This window comes from Triticum aestivum, chromosome 4A, assembly GCF_018294505.1.
Source record: "Triticum aestivum cultivar Chinese Spring chromosome 4A, IWGSC CS RefSeq v2.1, whole genome shotgun sequence".
Lineage (NCBI taxonomy): Eukaryota > Viridiplantae > Streptophyta > Magnoliopsida > Poales > Poaceae > Triticum > Triticum aestivum.
The window spans coordinates 109,438,957-109,454,204 of NC_057803.1; the positions used below are offsets into that span (position 1 = coordinate 109,438,957).

Consider the following 15,248-nt stretch of genomic DNA (forward strand, 5'->3'; position numbering starts at 1 on the left):
CTCGTCAACCAGACACGTGGGTCCCACCTGTCAGGGACTGTTTAGCTAATTAACAGTAGTTAATTAGGTTAATTAGTTATTTGGTTAACTAATCTTAATTAGTTAATTTAAACAGAATTAACTAAGTTATTTATTTAATATGTAAATTTACTTATTTATTTATTTTAAATTCTAATTCTTCTTATTTTTTAAACGTCCCAGGGCGTGGAGCAGCACAGCGGCGAGCGGCGGAGCCGTGGCAAGAGGCGGGGACGACGATGATACGTCTCCATCGTATCTATAATTTTTGATTGTTCCATGCCAATATTCTACAACTTTCATATACTTTTGGCAACTTTTTATACTATTTTTGGGACTAACATATTGATCCAGTGCCCAGAGCCAGTTCCTGTTTGTTGCATGTTTTTTGTTTCGCAGAATATTCATATCAAACGGAGTCCAAACGGGATAAAAACTGACGGGGATTTTTTGGAATATATTTGATTTTTGGGAAGAAAAATCCACGCGAGACGATGCCCGAGGTGGCCGCGAGGGTGGGCCCCACAACCACTACAAGCAGGCGCGCCCCCACCCTCGTGGGCCACCCGTAAGGCGATTAATGCTCTAGTTTAGCCGCAAGAAAGCTATTTTTTGGAAAAAGATCTGGGCGAAGGTTTCAACCCAATCGAAGTTATGGATCTCCGGATATAAAAGAAACGATGAAAGGGCAGCAGAACAGAACGCAAAAACAGAGAGAGACAGAGAGACAGATCCAATCTCGGAGGGGCTCTCACCCCTCCCACGCCATGGAGGCCAAGGACTAGAGGGGAAACCCTTCTCCCATCTAGGGAGGAGGTCAAGGAATAAGAAGACGAAGGTCCCCCCTCTCTCCCCTTCTCTTTCGGTGGCGCCGGAACACTGCCGTGGCCATCATCATCACCGCAATCTTCACCAACAACTTCACCACCATCATCACCAACTCTTCCCCCCCTCTATGCAGCGGTGTAACCTCTCTCTTACCCGCTGTAATCTCTACTTAAACATGGTGCTCAACGCTATATATTATTTCCCAATGATGTATGGCTAGCCTATGATGTTTGAGTAGATCCGTTTTGTCCTATGGGCTATTTGATGATCAAGATTGGTTTGAGTTACATGTTTTATTATTGGTGCTGTCCTATGGTGCTTTCCGTGTCACGCAAGCGTGAGGGATTCCCACTGTAGGGTGTTGCAATACGTTCATGATTCGCTTATAGTGGGTTGTGTGAGTGACTGAAACACAAACCCGAGTAAGGGGGTTGTTGCATATGGGATAAAGAGGACTTGATGCTTAATGCTATGGTTGGGTTTTACCTTAATGATCTTTAGTAGTTGCGGATGCTTGCTAGAGTTCCAATCATAAGTGCATATGATCCAAGTAGAGAAAGTATGTTAGCTTATGCCTCTCCTTCATATAAAATTGCAATAATGATTACCGGTCTAGTTATTGATTGCCTAGGGACAAATAACTTTCTTGTAACAAAAAGCTCTTTACTAAAACTAACTTAGTTGTGTGCTTATCTAAACATCCCCTACTTTTTATTTACATGCACTATATTACCTTGCAACCCTATCCAACAACACCTACAAAGTACTTCTAGTTTCATACTTGTTCTAGGTAAAGCGAACGTCAAGCGTGCGTAGAGTTGTATTGGTGGTCGATAGAACTTGAGGGAATATTTGTTCTGCCTTTAGCTCCTCGTTGGGTTCGATACTCTTACTTATCGAAAACTGTTGCGATCCTCTATACTTGTGGGTTATCAAGACCTTTTTCTGGCGCCGTTGCCCGGGAGCAATAGCGTGGGGTGAATATTCTCGTGTGTGCTTGTTTGCTTTATCACTAAGTAACTTTTATTTGTTGTTCTTAGTTGTTTTCTATCTTTAGTTGTGGATATGGAACACGAAATATCGAAAAAATTAGGTGTACTTTCTGCTCATTGTAGCGACCCGACCCGAATGGATCAAGTCTCTGTGCTTAAGTGTCATCCCTGGATCGGTATGCTGACACACACAGTACTCAAGGATTTATAATAGAGGTAAATCACATGTATAAGTAACGTAAAATACTATTACCTCAATCCAAAATAGCGGAAGTAACAAGGTTGTGGATTCCCATCAACACCAATGGCAAAGTTGAGTGTAGAAATTGTAACCCAAACGTATCACTTACTCATCGTAAGAAATCCTGCAACATGAGACATTGCAGCCACAAAGGGTCAGTACATTGAATGTACTGGCAAATTCACACCATAGAGAATGATGAACCAAGGGCTATCACTACATGCATATTTGGCTGGTGGAAAAGCTCTACGGCTATAAGGTTTTTGCGAAAAACCAATTTTTTCCCTACTGCAAAGGAATAAATTTTATTTAACTATCATGGTGGTTGTTGAACATTGAGAATGGTTGACAGCATTCTCAATCCCAATTAAGTAACATCATTAAACCCAACAAACTTAATTTAAAGTAACGTGATGAGATTCACATGATAGTCCAAGTACTAGATACTCAAAACGTCCATAACTGGGGACACGGCTAATCATGATTAGTTTATACACTCTGCAGAGGTTTGCACACTTTTCCCCACAAGACTCGATCGCCTCCATTGGATTTCTCCAACTACATGGTGTTTGAGAAACGGATGACCGAGACATAGTCATTCAGAAGCGTTTGCACCTTACGATGGGTAGACCGTACCACCTACAGCCCCTACATCTGCTAGTCTACCACTGTAAGAGTTCACACAACTTAATAAACTATGCTAGAGCCCATAATAGCTTGTGGCTGCACACAGAAGTTTCTAGCATGAATAATCTTATGATCCCTTTGAGCCTGGGTGGCGGTCCATCAAAAAAACAGGCAATCCTGGTCTACCCAGGTGCCTAGACAGGCAATCCTGGAATAACCAGGTACCTCAATCCACCCAGATGTGTGTTTAAGTTGCCACCTTAGATAAACCATTAATTAACAAACTCACATCTTTCATGAATATCACTCACCCAATCCACGTCTACGAGCATAGCATGGCAATGTAAGCATAACGTAATAGTAACTCCCAAGGTTTGAATGCAGGGCAATAGGTTCCTACCTCATCAACTACTTCCCAATACCCACAATTTAATTAGATCCTAATCATGCAATGTTTGAGGTTTGATCTAATGCAATAAAACTGGGTATGAAAGAGGATATGATCAAAGTGTGAACTTGCCTGCAATATTGATGAAGATGATTCGCTCTCAAAACTCTTGATATCTCTACTCGTCACACTCCGGTCAATCTATCGTAAGCAAGCAATAGTAACCACACATAAGCAATCACTCAAAAGACTAGAAAGATCGAAGAAGACGATTCGGAAAACTTCAAAACCAAGCAAATAACTCTTGCAACATAAAACAATTTCTAACAGTACCAAAATTATATGCATTTGGCCTTATCAGAAAGTTTAGGTCAAGAGCTTCGATTTGCAAAAAGAATCAACTGAAATGGAGCTACGAAACTCAAGTTATGATCAAACGAAGTTTGAATTCAAATCTGATCTAATTCAAATTTTAAACTTTTCAAAAACATGTTTGAGTTGGATTACTGGATAGAGGAGATCGTAACGAAGACGTGGGCGTTGGTTTCATTGGATTTGGACAAACAATGTAAAAGTTATGACCGTTTGAAGTAGAGGGACTAATTTGTAAAAGAAATACTACCAATAGGTCCCTGGACAGAAAACTAAAATAAAAGAAAAGGCTAAATAATGAACGTTCGCTAACTAGTTCTAAACAGAGAACATTCATTAAATAGCTCTAACTAAAAAAACTAAATCGTTTTTTTAACCAAATCAGAAAACCAGATCAGTTTTATAACACCTAGACTTAACGAAAAACCGAACGGGTGCAGCGGTTAATACCGGATAGGCGGCTAGGCGGTTTCAGCCGAAAACTAGCGACGACAGTTTTTTTTCCGGCGGATCTCTGACGCGGCGGCGGTTTTCAGTTCGGCGGCAGCAGCGTGCATCCGGCGACGGCGGCCGCGGGGCAGGGTGCGGAAACGGCGACGGGGCGACGGCGCGTGCGGGCGGAGGCGGTGGTGCGGCGTGGTGGCGAGGTTCAGCAGCAGCAGCGACGAGGTCGACGGCAGCGCGGCAAAAGTGCGGCGGCGGCGGCGGTTGGTGAGATGTGGCGATGGCAGAGAGGGGAGGAGGGGATCCGGGGCGGCGCTTATATAGGTGGCGGGGGAGGCGCGAGGCGTGGAGGAGGGGGCAGGCTCAGGCGGCGGCGGGAGTCCGTGCGGAGCACGGCGGCGGCGATGCGTGCAGGCGGCGGAGTCCGGGCGGAGTCCCGCGGGAGCTCGGGGACGGCGCGGAGTTGGGCTGGGCCGCGGCATGGCGATTTGCTGGGCCGGCCCAGTTCGGTGTAGTTCTCTTTTTTTTTAAAAAAACACACACATTTTTTTAACACAGACAATTAGAAGCAAAAAAAAACAAAATGAATAAAAACATTATATAGGCATATAATATATCAAATTTTTTAGAAAAAGAATATCTACAACATGAACATTTTTGTAAAGTCAAATAAAATCTAGAAAAATTCAAATAAATCAAAGAGTGCTACTGGTCTATTAAAATCCAACCAAAATGATTTAAAAAAACCAAAATGATTTCAAATTAATTTTTCTCCAATTTTCTAATGTAGGGAATCATGTTACCCTAATTTTCATATATTTTATTTTTAGAGAAAAATAATTTGAATAAAACTCAAATAACTCCAAATTGAAAATAAATTCAAAGGAACTTTGAATTTAATTCTTTGAAACTCCCAACTCATATTTCATATAATTTGAAGAAGTCATTTTATCTTCTCTCATGAAAATCATTGAGCTGCATGAAGTTTATGAATTGGAATTATTTTCCAAATGAAATTCAAATATTTTCAAACACCCCATTTCATTTAAATAAATGGAAGAAGTCATGCCATCTTCTCTCCAGGGTTTTGTGATGAAAAGTATTTGAATTCACGGAGATCAGAAAGCAAATATGAAAGTTTGGGAAAGTCCTTTTACTCCCTCTCATTTAACTTTCAAAAAGTTTCGAATTCACTCACTTTCAGATAATCAATCAAACAAACAATCAATCTATCTATTTATTATAACGTTCCAAAATTTAGAATTTTGGGATGTTACAAACCTACCACCCTTAAAATGAATCTCGTCCTCGAGATTCGAAGAGGCTAGAAAGAAATAGGTTAGGTTCGGGGTCTTCTCAAAATCCATCGATCATCACAGGGTCTCGGGTGCTACCACCCTTAGAAGCATGGTTACGGTTCCATCAAAACTCATATACTCCATCCTTATTCTCGACAGTGGCGGTTTTCTCAAATCATAAGGATAATTCCTTCTCTGGCTCTTCCGGCAGCGGCATAACCTTTTCCTCAATTCTTCTGTACTTTCATCCTGGTAAGGTTATTCCGAGACTAGGTCTTCTTAGCTGACGGGTCTGGCGCCAAAACTAAACAACTATCGATATCTCATGGTGGTCAACAATTTTATGGTTTCTCCTGCAGGAAATGGGTCTAGGTTGATCCTCACCGTATAACCTACGGTTGGCAACAACTGTCGTGTACAAGGGAAAAATACTTATACCATTCTAAATTTAAACAGGGTTTTGATCGTCGTCTCTCTACTATAGGTAAGTCACTCAGATTTACCATCCCATATAGCAAGGCGAACAATAAGAGTAAGTCGGTATGGTGATCAATCCATCCCGCACCCAAATCATTACCTTGTATACGGTTTAGCGAATCTCGTATACTAACACTCGGTCATCCTCACAAGCATTGCAGAATTTCTCTTGTCCATGAACTGCATTCAGAATAATCCATAGATTCTGCAAGCCAAACAACCATCTATCATTCCTTCACAACTCTCAGGTTTTGCGTTACTCCTATAAGATCGTCTATCGATAAGGGCATATCCTCTTCCAGGGTTTTTCCTTCAGCAAGAGTGTGCTTGCTTCTTGGCAGGTCCTGGGGCCTGTGGGCTATGGCCCATCTCATCACTTGTAGTCCTTGAACTTATCATCGGGCAACTGATCATTATTCCAACTTCCAACTTCCTAGTATTCTTAAATCCATCCAATTGTAATGTCTTACTTCCTTCTGATGACGGGAAAATGGCGAGCGTGAGACACGCGTCCACGTCATTGATACAGAATGAAATTTAAATGCATAAAATAAAAATAGAATCAAACATCGCAGGTACATTATTTCCAGAACTCTTACATTTACATAAAAATTCTGTTAATTACATCTCCGAAGAGAAAACCCCTGATTAAGAATTCCAACATATCTATTACATAGGATTGCATCACATTCCTATTACAACATTCTACAAGAGAGATCCTCCTCGCGGTCGACGACGAACTCCTGCTTGGTGAGCTTGAAGTTTGGTTCCATGCAAGTACTCCTCTATGATTTTATGTGTGATGTTTGGGAATATATTTCCTAGCATGCAACCATTTTTGTGTGTTCAACCTCATTTATATGCGGAATGCAGGTTGATTTTGACTAGGCATAGTTTTATCCTAGGTTTGGCATATAGGATATGTATATATTTTCCTTTGGGAATTTTATATGACATCTTTGGTTTTGGTGGCATGTATATATGTGACATGCCAATTTTAATAAGTTTCGCATCATCACATTACTACTATCACCGCGTGACACTGATATGGTGCCCGTGTGTAGCGTAATGGGCTGAAGCTTTCTGACACAAGTTTGATGCTTTTTATGGTGCATATGATATGTGCCATATTTTGTTGACTCTGACTTCACACGGTATCAATACTAACCACGCGGTGCAATGATATGACACACACGTATAGCTTGACCCGAATGGAGTTTGTTTATGATATTTTTATTTGTTTAAAGCCTATGTGGGCTACATGAAATATGCCTTATCATGTATTTTGCATGAATTTTGTATGCATATGTGGATATGGAGTGAACTTATTTTTTATTAAGTTCTGCTTTACCTGTATTACTACTAACACCGCGTGGCACTAAGATAATGCCCGCGTGTAGCATAACCAAGCAAAGGTTTGTGGAGCAATTATGGTGTTGCATGAGTCGTATGACATCTATCATTTTTGTTTATGTTTGTCCCTCACATGGTATTAGCACTAACTCCACATAGCGTCATTTCATTGGCGCTCGTGTGTAAAGTAAGTTTGTGATATTCATTTGTGATGATGCTAATAGTTTAGGCCCTTATAGCATTGGAGCATGTTTGTAACATCTTTTATATGACTTTGGCCAAAATATGTAGCATGAATGTTTTATTTAGATTTTATCTTACTTGTATTACTACTAACATCGCATAACACGAATATCGTGCCCGCGTGTAGCGTAACCAAGTAAAATTGGTTTATGACGTGCAATTTTGATGATGCTGATAGTTTAGGCTCTTATAGCGTTGGAGCATTTCATGACATGTTTTATTTGACTTTGGACCAAATATGTGACCTAAATACTTTGTTTAATTAATTTTTTTTACTTGTATTACTACTAACACCGTGTAGCATTATGATAATGCCCGCGTGTAGTGCAACCAAGTAAGATTGGTTTTTTTACGATGCAACATGTTTTATAATCCATTTTGCATGATTTTGGTTTTTTGGGTGTGTAACATGAACACATTTTCAATAAGTTTTATCCTGCTCGTATTACTACTAACACCGAGTAGCATTAAGATAATGCCCTCGTGTAGCGTAACCAAGTGAAGCACCATTTTATATATTCTTATTCGTATTACAACTAACGCGACACATAAGGTCCGTAGCGTAACCGAACAAGAATGAATTCAATTTAGCATATTCGTCATTTCATTCCAACTTAGTAAGATTCATTTTTTTATGACCAAATTAAGGCAATTTTTTATGAAGTTTTCGTGCCTATGATACTGTCTTGATTCGTATCCGCGGATAGGGACCAAACCAAGAAACGAGACGATCGTCCTGGCCTGTATCGCTAAGGGGACCGAATCAAGAAGGAGATCATTAGGATGAAACATATGCAACATGCAAAAGGAACATGCATGCTCCTTGGCTCGTACCGTGATGGCCGAACCAAGGACAATTTTTTTATGTAGATTAAACATGCACTTTGGTTTGTACCGCAGTGGCCAAACCAAAGGCAAGAATTTAAGGGAGATGAAACTTGCTTCTTGATTTGTGTGTCCGAACTGAAGGCAAGAGTTTGGAGTGGATACAACATCAATTCTTTGGTTTGTACCGCGATGGCCGAACCAAAGACGAAATTTTGAAGTAGATTAAACATATACCTTGGTTTGTACCACAATGGCCGAACCAAAGACAAGAATTTTATGAAGTGAAACAGCTCCTTGATTTGTACCGCGATGGCCGAACCAAAGGCTGGAGTTTTAGGAGAGGAGGAAGAAGAAATCTCCCTGACTTGTACCGCAATGGCCAAATCAGGGGCTATGAGAGAGCCATGAATCTCACCTTCAAACCTTAGCAAGCAAGTCCTCTGCGTCCTCCTTCTTTTTCTGTATATGGTGTGTGTGTGTAAATTTAGCAGTGGGAGAAACGATCAGCGGCCGACCCTAGAGCAGTCAGGCATCCTGGTATTTATAGGGCTGGGTGTGCAGCAATGGCCTTTGGAGGCTGCCGCGCGCGCCAAGGAATCAACCTGCACGTCGCTGTCGTGCAGGACGTGGGAGCGGGAACGTGGATGGATGGTTGAACGTGGGTAGGAAACGGAGTGATGCAGACTTGGTCTCCTGAGTTGATTGATGGGACTTCGGCGGGAGCGCGCATGGCCCTCTGGCCCAATTAGTTTTATGACTTCCCTTGATCAAGCTCTATTTAAAGATGGGCCTGCTACAAGGCACGTATAGGCTTCTTACTTGATTGTTTAATCGGAGCAGCCTTTGCATATGCATGGGACTGTGTTGATTAGCTCAAACAAATTAATGATGGGCTGTGAGGGCCACACCCCATACGTTCGTGCATGTACGCTGCCAAGCCTGCCTGCATGCATTGGTACATGACGCATGCTCGTACCAACTAAAGATTTAATTGATGCTAAATTTTCTTTAGTCACCAATTATATCGTCTATGTATTTTGTTAATATGCCGTGATATTTACGCCGACGGCGCGGCGCCCCTGGGTGTTGTTCCTCCTTCCCGCAGGGTCGTCATGGTACTCTCCGGCCTTGTCCGTCTTCGAGGTTTGTCTTTGGGTGAAAGCCTTTTGCGCTGCTGTAGCGGGGTCGGCTGATGTCGTCGTTCCCGGGTCGCTTTTCCCTTATGGAAGTCATCTTGAAGACTAGTTTCCCTTCGCGTTTTCCCTAGGGTGGACATGCAGAGTTGGTCGCAGGTAATCCTCCTGGTCCCGACGGCCCAGTGCGTCAATGGGTGCGCCTATGTTTGTTTCTCGCTACGACAGAGAAGTCGGAGCTGCGCGTGGCGGGGCCCCCGCGACAACGATGATTCCATAAGGACGGTTTCAGCGGACGGTACTCTCGGGAGATCGCGATGGACTAGGTCGTTGCGAGGCTTATAACTTTCTCTTGCAATGTACATCAACAAAGTTGGAGCTGCCGGTCGTCGATGTCTGGGTTGATTGAGTTGTTGATTGATTAATTCTTTTTATCATCGAACGTTTTATTTTTGTTGTTTTGAATTTATATTTTATACATTTATTTATCTCGGTCAAAATCCATGTCAACAGATGCCCCTCGAGGTCTGGGTTCGAAGTGAGATATTTTTTTTTTCACTCGGGCCCAGAGCTCGAAACTATACATATTTTGTTTAAAGCACTTCTGGTGAGTATAATGGATTTATGACTTTTTAGACGACCGTGTACCAGCTACGTACAGCTTTTTAACCATACATTGCAAATATGGAGGCTAAAAATCAGGCCACGTCTGGCTTATCCGGCTAACAAACTCCATCTGGCTAACAAACTGCGTCCGCTGTCCCCTCAACTCTCTTTTGAACAGCAAGTCTTCTTTTCTTTTCTTAAACTAGATAGAAGACGGCGGAGACGAAGGTCCGCTTCCGTCCGGCTGGCCGCAATTCCTTTGACAGGTTAGCAAATTATATACGACTTCGCTAGTAGCTAAATTGATTCATCGACTGATTAGTCTGCTATTTCCTTAGTCCCAGATTGCTTTCAATCCCTCACAAGATGCACCTCCGTGTTGGCAAGTATTGACTCCTCCAATTGGGTATGCCTCTTTTTTTTGTCTTGTCATTACCAAGAAACGATCTATCCTTTAGCATCTTGGATGTTGCTTTTAATCTCTATTCCATCTCCTCATCATGTAGGTGCAGGGAGACGGGGACACTAGGATACGGTCTGGATCGAATCTTCCTTGGGTAGTCTGCTTTTCCAAATTATCTGATTACATCTGTTCGTTGTGGCATCTCTCTCATCATTAGAAGTATCAGGGATATGATGCCCTAGATGCATAAAACCTTTTTTTGTCATGGTGTATATAGCCCTGGTCTCTGGATGTGTTTGTTCTGTATTTAATCATCCAAATATGGTGATCCCACGGTCGGCGTTCCGGGAAGCCCCTATCCAGGCTTGGTCCGTCGTTCGACTCGGTGATTATTATTTTTTTAATTATTTTTCTTGTATGAATGAGTAGATTGCTCACTGTTGCCGCTCTGGAAGCCGATATACAGGCTTAGTCTGTCCGTTCAACCATGAGGAGTTTTTTTTTATCATTGTATATGCATGGGTCAATAAGTTGCTCACTGTCGGTGTTCCGGGAAGCCTCTATATGGGCTTGGTCCGTCGTTCGACGGTGATTTTTTTTATATGTATGAATTGATGACTTGATCATTGTCGGCGTTCCAGCAAGCCTATATATGGGCTTGGTCTGTCGTTCGACTGTGATTTTTTGATTTTTTTTAAATATATATATATGAATATAATGACTTGATCACTTTCGGCGTTCCGGCAAGCCTATAGATGGGCTTGGTCCGTCGTTCGACTGTGATTTTTTTTCTATATATGAGTTTGATGACTCGATCACCGTCGGCGTTCCGACAAGCCTATATATGGGCTTGGTCCGTCGTTCGACGGTGATTTTTTTATTTGCCATATATGTATGAGTTTGATGACTCGATCACCGTCGGTGTTCCGGCAAAGCCTATATATGGGCTTGGCCCGTTGTTCGACGGCGATGTTACTGTTTTTATTTTTGGGGGGATGAGGAATATTTTCAATCACGCGCACCTGTTGTTGTTTCTCATATTCCCTTTTTTTATGCATCAAATTCAAATATTGAAATGCTTTTTATTGTAGATACTATCTCTCGTTGCAGACTGCGTACCTCGGGGTCATCTCTTCACCTTGGTATAATATTCAATCTTGCACTTTCATGTACTATTTTTAACTTCCTGTAATTTCATACGTATACCGACATGCATATTTTCCTTGCATATAGATGGAGGAGGTCACGACACCATCTTCGTCTGAGTCATGTAGAATGCCTTTATCACAGTTGGCCAAAAAACACCTATTTGAACCTGATACTAGTGAGCTAGCCAATCCAGTGATTACGAAGTTAGGCGTACCACACGGCCATCCTGAGCTTGGACCACGTGGATGGACGGCAGGGCCATCTTTCTCAGCTCGTTGTTATCAACCTCCCGCACCTGGGCCCAGACTTGATGAAGCCTCAACCCTTGGGACACATATGATATCCAAAGGTTTAGGCTGGGAGAATCATGAGGTTGAATACGCTCCAATGCCTCTTGGATATCTTGAATGGGGTACTAATGTCTTGAAGAAATATCATACCCATCTGAAGGGGAGTGAGGAAGGTGTGGATTATGTCTATGGAGCCATTTATTGCTCTTTAGGCGACTACTCTGTCTCCCCTTCTCTTTTAAGGTCTTTATTGGAGAGATGGGATCCCAACACCAACACGTTTTTGTTCTCGTCTGGCGAGCGTACAGTCACACTTCTTGATATGCATCAGATCGCGGGGTTGCCCCTTGATGGTGAACCTTATGAAGAATATGTTCCCCTAGCTGATGAGTTGGATCCTTCGACTCTTTTGTACCCCAACTTCCTGCCTCGGCTCCTAAAAATTTGGACCAAGCTTGCCGTGGGTGGCAAAGTAGGTTTCAAGGAATGGTGCGACTTCTTTCACAATAGTGGAGTAAACTCCTTTGCTACCGAGAGCTTAGAAGACCAGCGCGTGTACACTGCGGCTTTTCTTGCCATATGGCTTTGCCGCTACGTCGTTGTTGGTGGTGGGCCATATATTCGCCCTGGGGTATTAGTGATGGCGGCATGGATTTCCCTAGGACGACGCATCTCTTTGGGCCCACCTGCTCTTTGCTCCCTTTATTACTCACTTCGGCGAATTTGTACTCATCCGATTGGCCCTTCATTCATACATAGGATTTGGCCAGTCCACTACCTTGCTGGATGGATGGGCGTGTACCTCAAGAAACCCTATGGAAACAGAGCAAGAACACCAAATTTTCCGAGCTCCAGAATTTTGGCGGTACAACCTAATATGGTGAACACCATGTTTAAGACGCCACGTCATTTTACTCCTAAAGAGGCACATGCTTTCCTCGATGACTATAAGAATATTGCTTGGAACCCCCATTCTCTCACTATGGAAGGTGTGTTCAAACCCAAGAGGGCTTTCTTAATTTCCATTCGTCGAGGCATGCTGCCATGGAGGCGTGGTACTATCACCGCCGACGTGTGTATAGCTGAACCATATCACCCAGATCGAGTGGCACGACAGTTTCGTCTTGACCAAGTTGTTCCCTTTTCTCCTCTAGCGAGCCTGTATACTCAAGATGAAATTGGAATTGCCTATGCTTTTTGGTCACACCTATTATCCTTGGCCCCTGAAGAATTCCATTATTTTCCTGATGATGATCGAGTTGGGAACACCTCTGTAGCATGGGCTAATTGGTGAAAAAAATTTCTAAAGCCTTTCGCCGACATTCTGGACCATCTTTGCAATGGCAACATGACTGGGAAGACCCCTTATGATGTAAGGATAAAAAATAAGCGTGCACTACAGCACAACATCAGGCCTCGACCATTGTCTGACAAAGATTTTATGGTGGTGAGGAGAGTACCTATTGAGCACCATGACCAACATGTTCAGTCCCTTGAGAAAGCAGAGACACCTATTACAGATCAATGGAGACTGGTCCTCTATAATTATTTAAATGATGTTGTTGCTGCTCAACCGGTGAAGTCTAAAGAGGTGAGCTCAGGCACATGTGTGTCCATTTTTCATTATGTCTCACGTACTATTAAGTACTAACTTGAGTTTTTTTTTGCAGCTACGGCGGGGCAATGTACTGAAACAGAATGCCCTAGCTGGGTCCTCCTCTGCTCATCCGCTATCAGCGGATAATGATATATCAGACACTGCCCCATCCGCTAGCGGAAAAAGACACAGACAATCTACAGCGCCTCACGTGGAACAAGAAGAAAGGCTGCCCTCAAAGCGCAAACTTGATTTCGGCCAAGAATCCAATTTTTCAGAACCAATAACATTGGATGGTCCGTCATTAGATGTTGAACTCAGTAACTTTGTTAGTGAAGAAGATTTTGGCCATGTCCTCACGGGAGAAAAGGACCATGGCCTTGGTGACCTCTTCAATTTATCTGTCGAGGATTATATCATTGGCGAGCGTGGCACAAGTCGTCCACCTTCCAGCCCGGGTGTGGTTGAAATTGTGCCCCCTACCCCTAGTGCTCTTGGTTTCTTGTCAACTTTACCTGGTAGTTTATTTATTTATATATCTAATTAACTGGTCGTGTTTATGGACCATCATTATCATCAGTTCTCATAACTCTTCTGTCTTTTTTTTAGGTTGCGAACAAGAAATTCGCCACTCACAAGACCCTAAGGTGATGGTAGTATCAGGAAAAGACGCAGAGATGGACTGCAGTTTCGTCAAGGACACGTTTATGGAGGCTACAGATTTCGTGGTAAAACGAGCCCTCGAAGGACTGAACGACTCTACCCTCGGTGATCCCAAGCGACGCATCATGCTTGAGAGCGTTTCTCAGACGCTGCCCACGCAAGTACCTGAGGTAGCTAAGGTGCAGGCCATGTTGGTCGGGCTTATTGATCTTTCCAAGAAGTTGGAGGTTGGCCAGACTAAGTTCACGGAGGAATCCGAGCGAGATGAGCATGTTGTTGCTGAAGTAGGACTTAAGATTAAGTCTGGCCATGAGGTTTCCAAGGCCATAATTGAGGACTTATCTGCCGTAGAAAAGAAGTGCACTGAAATGGAGGCACGTGAAGCAGAGTTGAAGGCCCAGTTTGAAGAGGTTACTGCTACTTTGCACAGGCTTAAGTTGGAAATGGAACAACGCCGACAAGCACATGATGCCCATAAATCTGAACAGGAGAAGTTGGTGAAGAGTGTACAGGATACCAATGCTGGCAAACGTGCAAGGCTTGCTGAATTTAAACAAAAGACAGCAGATTTAAAGACTGAAGCAAGTCAGTTGTTGAACAGCCTGCAGAACTGGCGAGCTCTTTGAGAAGGCGTAGACTTTGTTTAGTTCTCTTTTATTTGGCCATTTCAATTCATCATTTTCTTTTGAATCACTTTATGTTCAGTACTCAGTTTCGCTTCAAATGTAGCAGTACTTTGTTTATTCAGGTGGGAACTCCAAATTTTATGCATGATGTGCTAGTACGCCAGCTTTGACGTTGAAAACATCCTTATTTATTTACACTATCGTTGTGTATGGCCTGCAGCCTTATTCATTTTATTCTATTTGTTTATTATATAAATGCATGTACGTACCCTTTTTTTGTACGACGGTTTAAGCTTATGAAGTCTGGAGCCTGCTTGATGTTTATCTTTTATTACCCCCTTTTTTTTACGTCACAGTTTATACTCGTAAGTCATTGGAGTTTTTTTTTGTGCCCCAGTTTATACTCGTAGGAGTGTGGAGTATTTTGGATGATCTTTTTTTTTGGCATCACAGTTTATACTCGTAAGTCATTGGAGAGTTTTTTTTTGTGCCCCAGTTTATACTCGTAGGGGTGTGGAGTATTATTCTTTTTGTGTGCCCCAGTTTACACTCATGAGGGTATGGAGTATCATTTTGTTTTTTACTCAAGCATAATAGCGCTTAAGGAATTTCCCGTTTATCGGTGGCGGGCAATACTTGCCGTCAGGGGAAATTATCCTGTATGCACCACTA

At 42.5% G+C, this 15,248-nt stretch overlaps 1 protein-coding gene across 2 annotated transcripts; it reads left to right on the forward strand.

Moving 5' to 3' along the window:
- The first annotated feature begins 9,972 nt into the window (after positions 1–9,972).
- Positions 9,973–14,750, forward strand: LOC123081833 (uncharacterized). 2 transcript variants are annotated; one of them, XM_044504351.1, is made up of 7 exons: positions 9,973–10,114; positions 10,187–10,254; positions 10,355–10,405; positions 11,343–11,393; positions 11,485–13,281; positions 13,361–13,805; positions 13,897–14,750. In XM_044504351.1, exons 5-7 carry the CDS (start codon positions 13,039–13,041, stop codon positions 14,574–14,576), a joined length of 1,368 nt encoding a protein of 455 aa, XP_044360286.1. In that variant the 5' UTR covers positions 9,973–10,114; positions 10,187–10,254; positions 10,355–10,405; positions 11,343–11,393; positions 11,485–13,038; the 3' UTR covers positions 14,577–14,750. The 2 variants fall into 2 exon arrangements, 1 of the variants encoding a protein (XP_044360286.1); XR_006438812.1 differs by lacking the exons at positions 11,485–13,281; positions 13,361–13,805.
- Positions 14,751–15,248: the final 498 nt, after the last annotated feature.

Coding starts and splice junctions, on each gene's coding strand:
- LOC123081833 (XM_044504351.1), top strand. CDS start 13,039: ATGACTGGGAAGACCCCTTATGATGTAAGGATAAAAAATAAGCGTGCA. Junction 13,282..13,360: donor AACCGGTGAAGTCTAAAGAG/GTGAGCTCAGGC, acceptor TTTTTTTTGCAG/CTACGGCGGGGCAATGTACT. Junction 13,806..13,896: donor TTTCTTGTCAACTTTACCTG/GTAGTTTATTTA, acceptor TCTTTTTTTTAG/GTTGCGAACAAGAAATTCGC.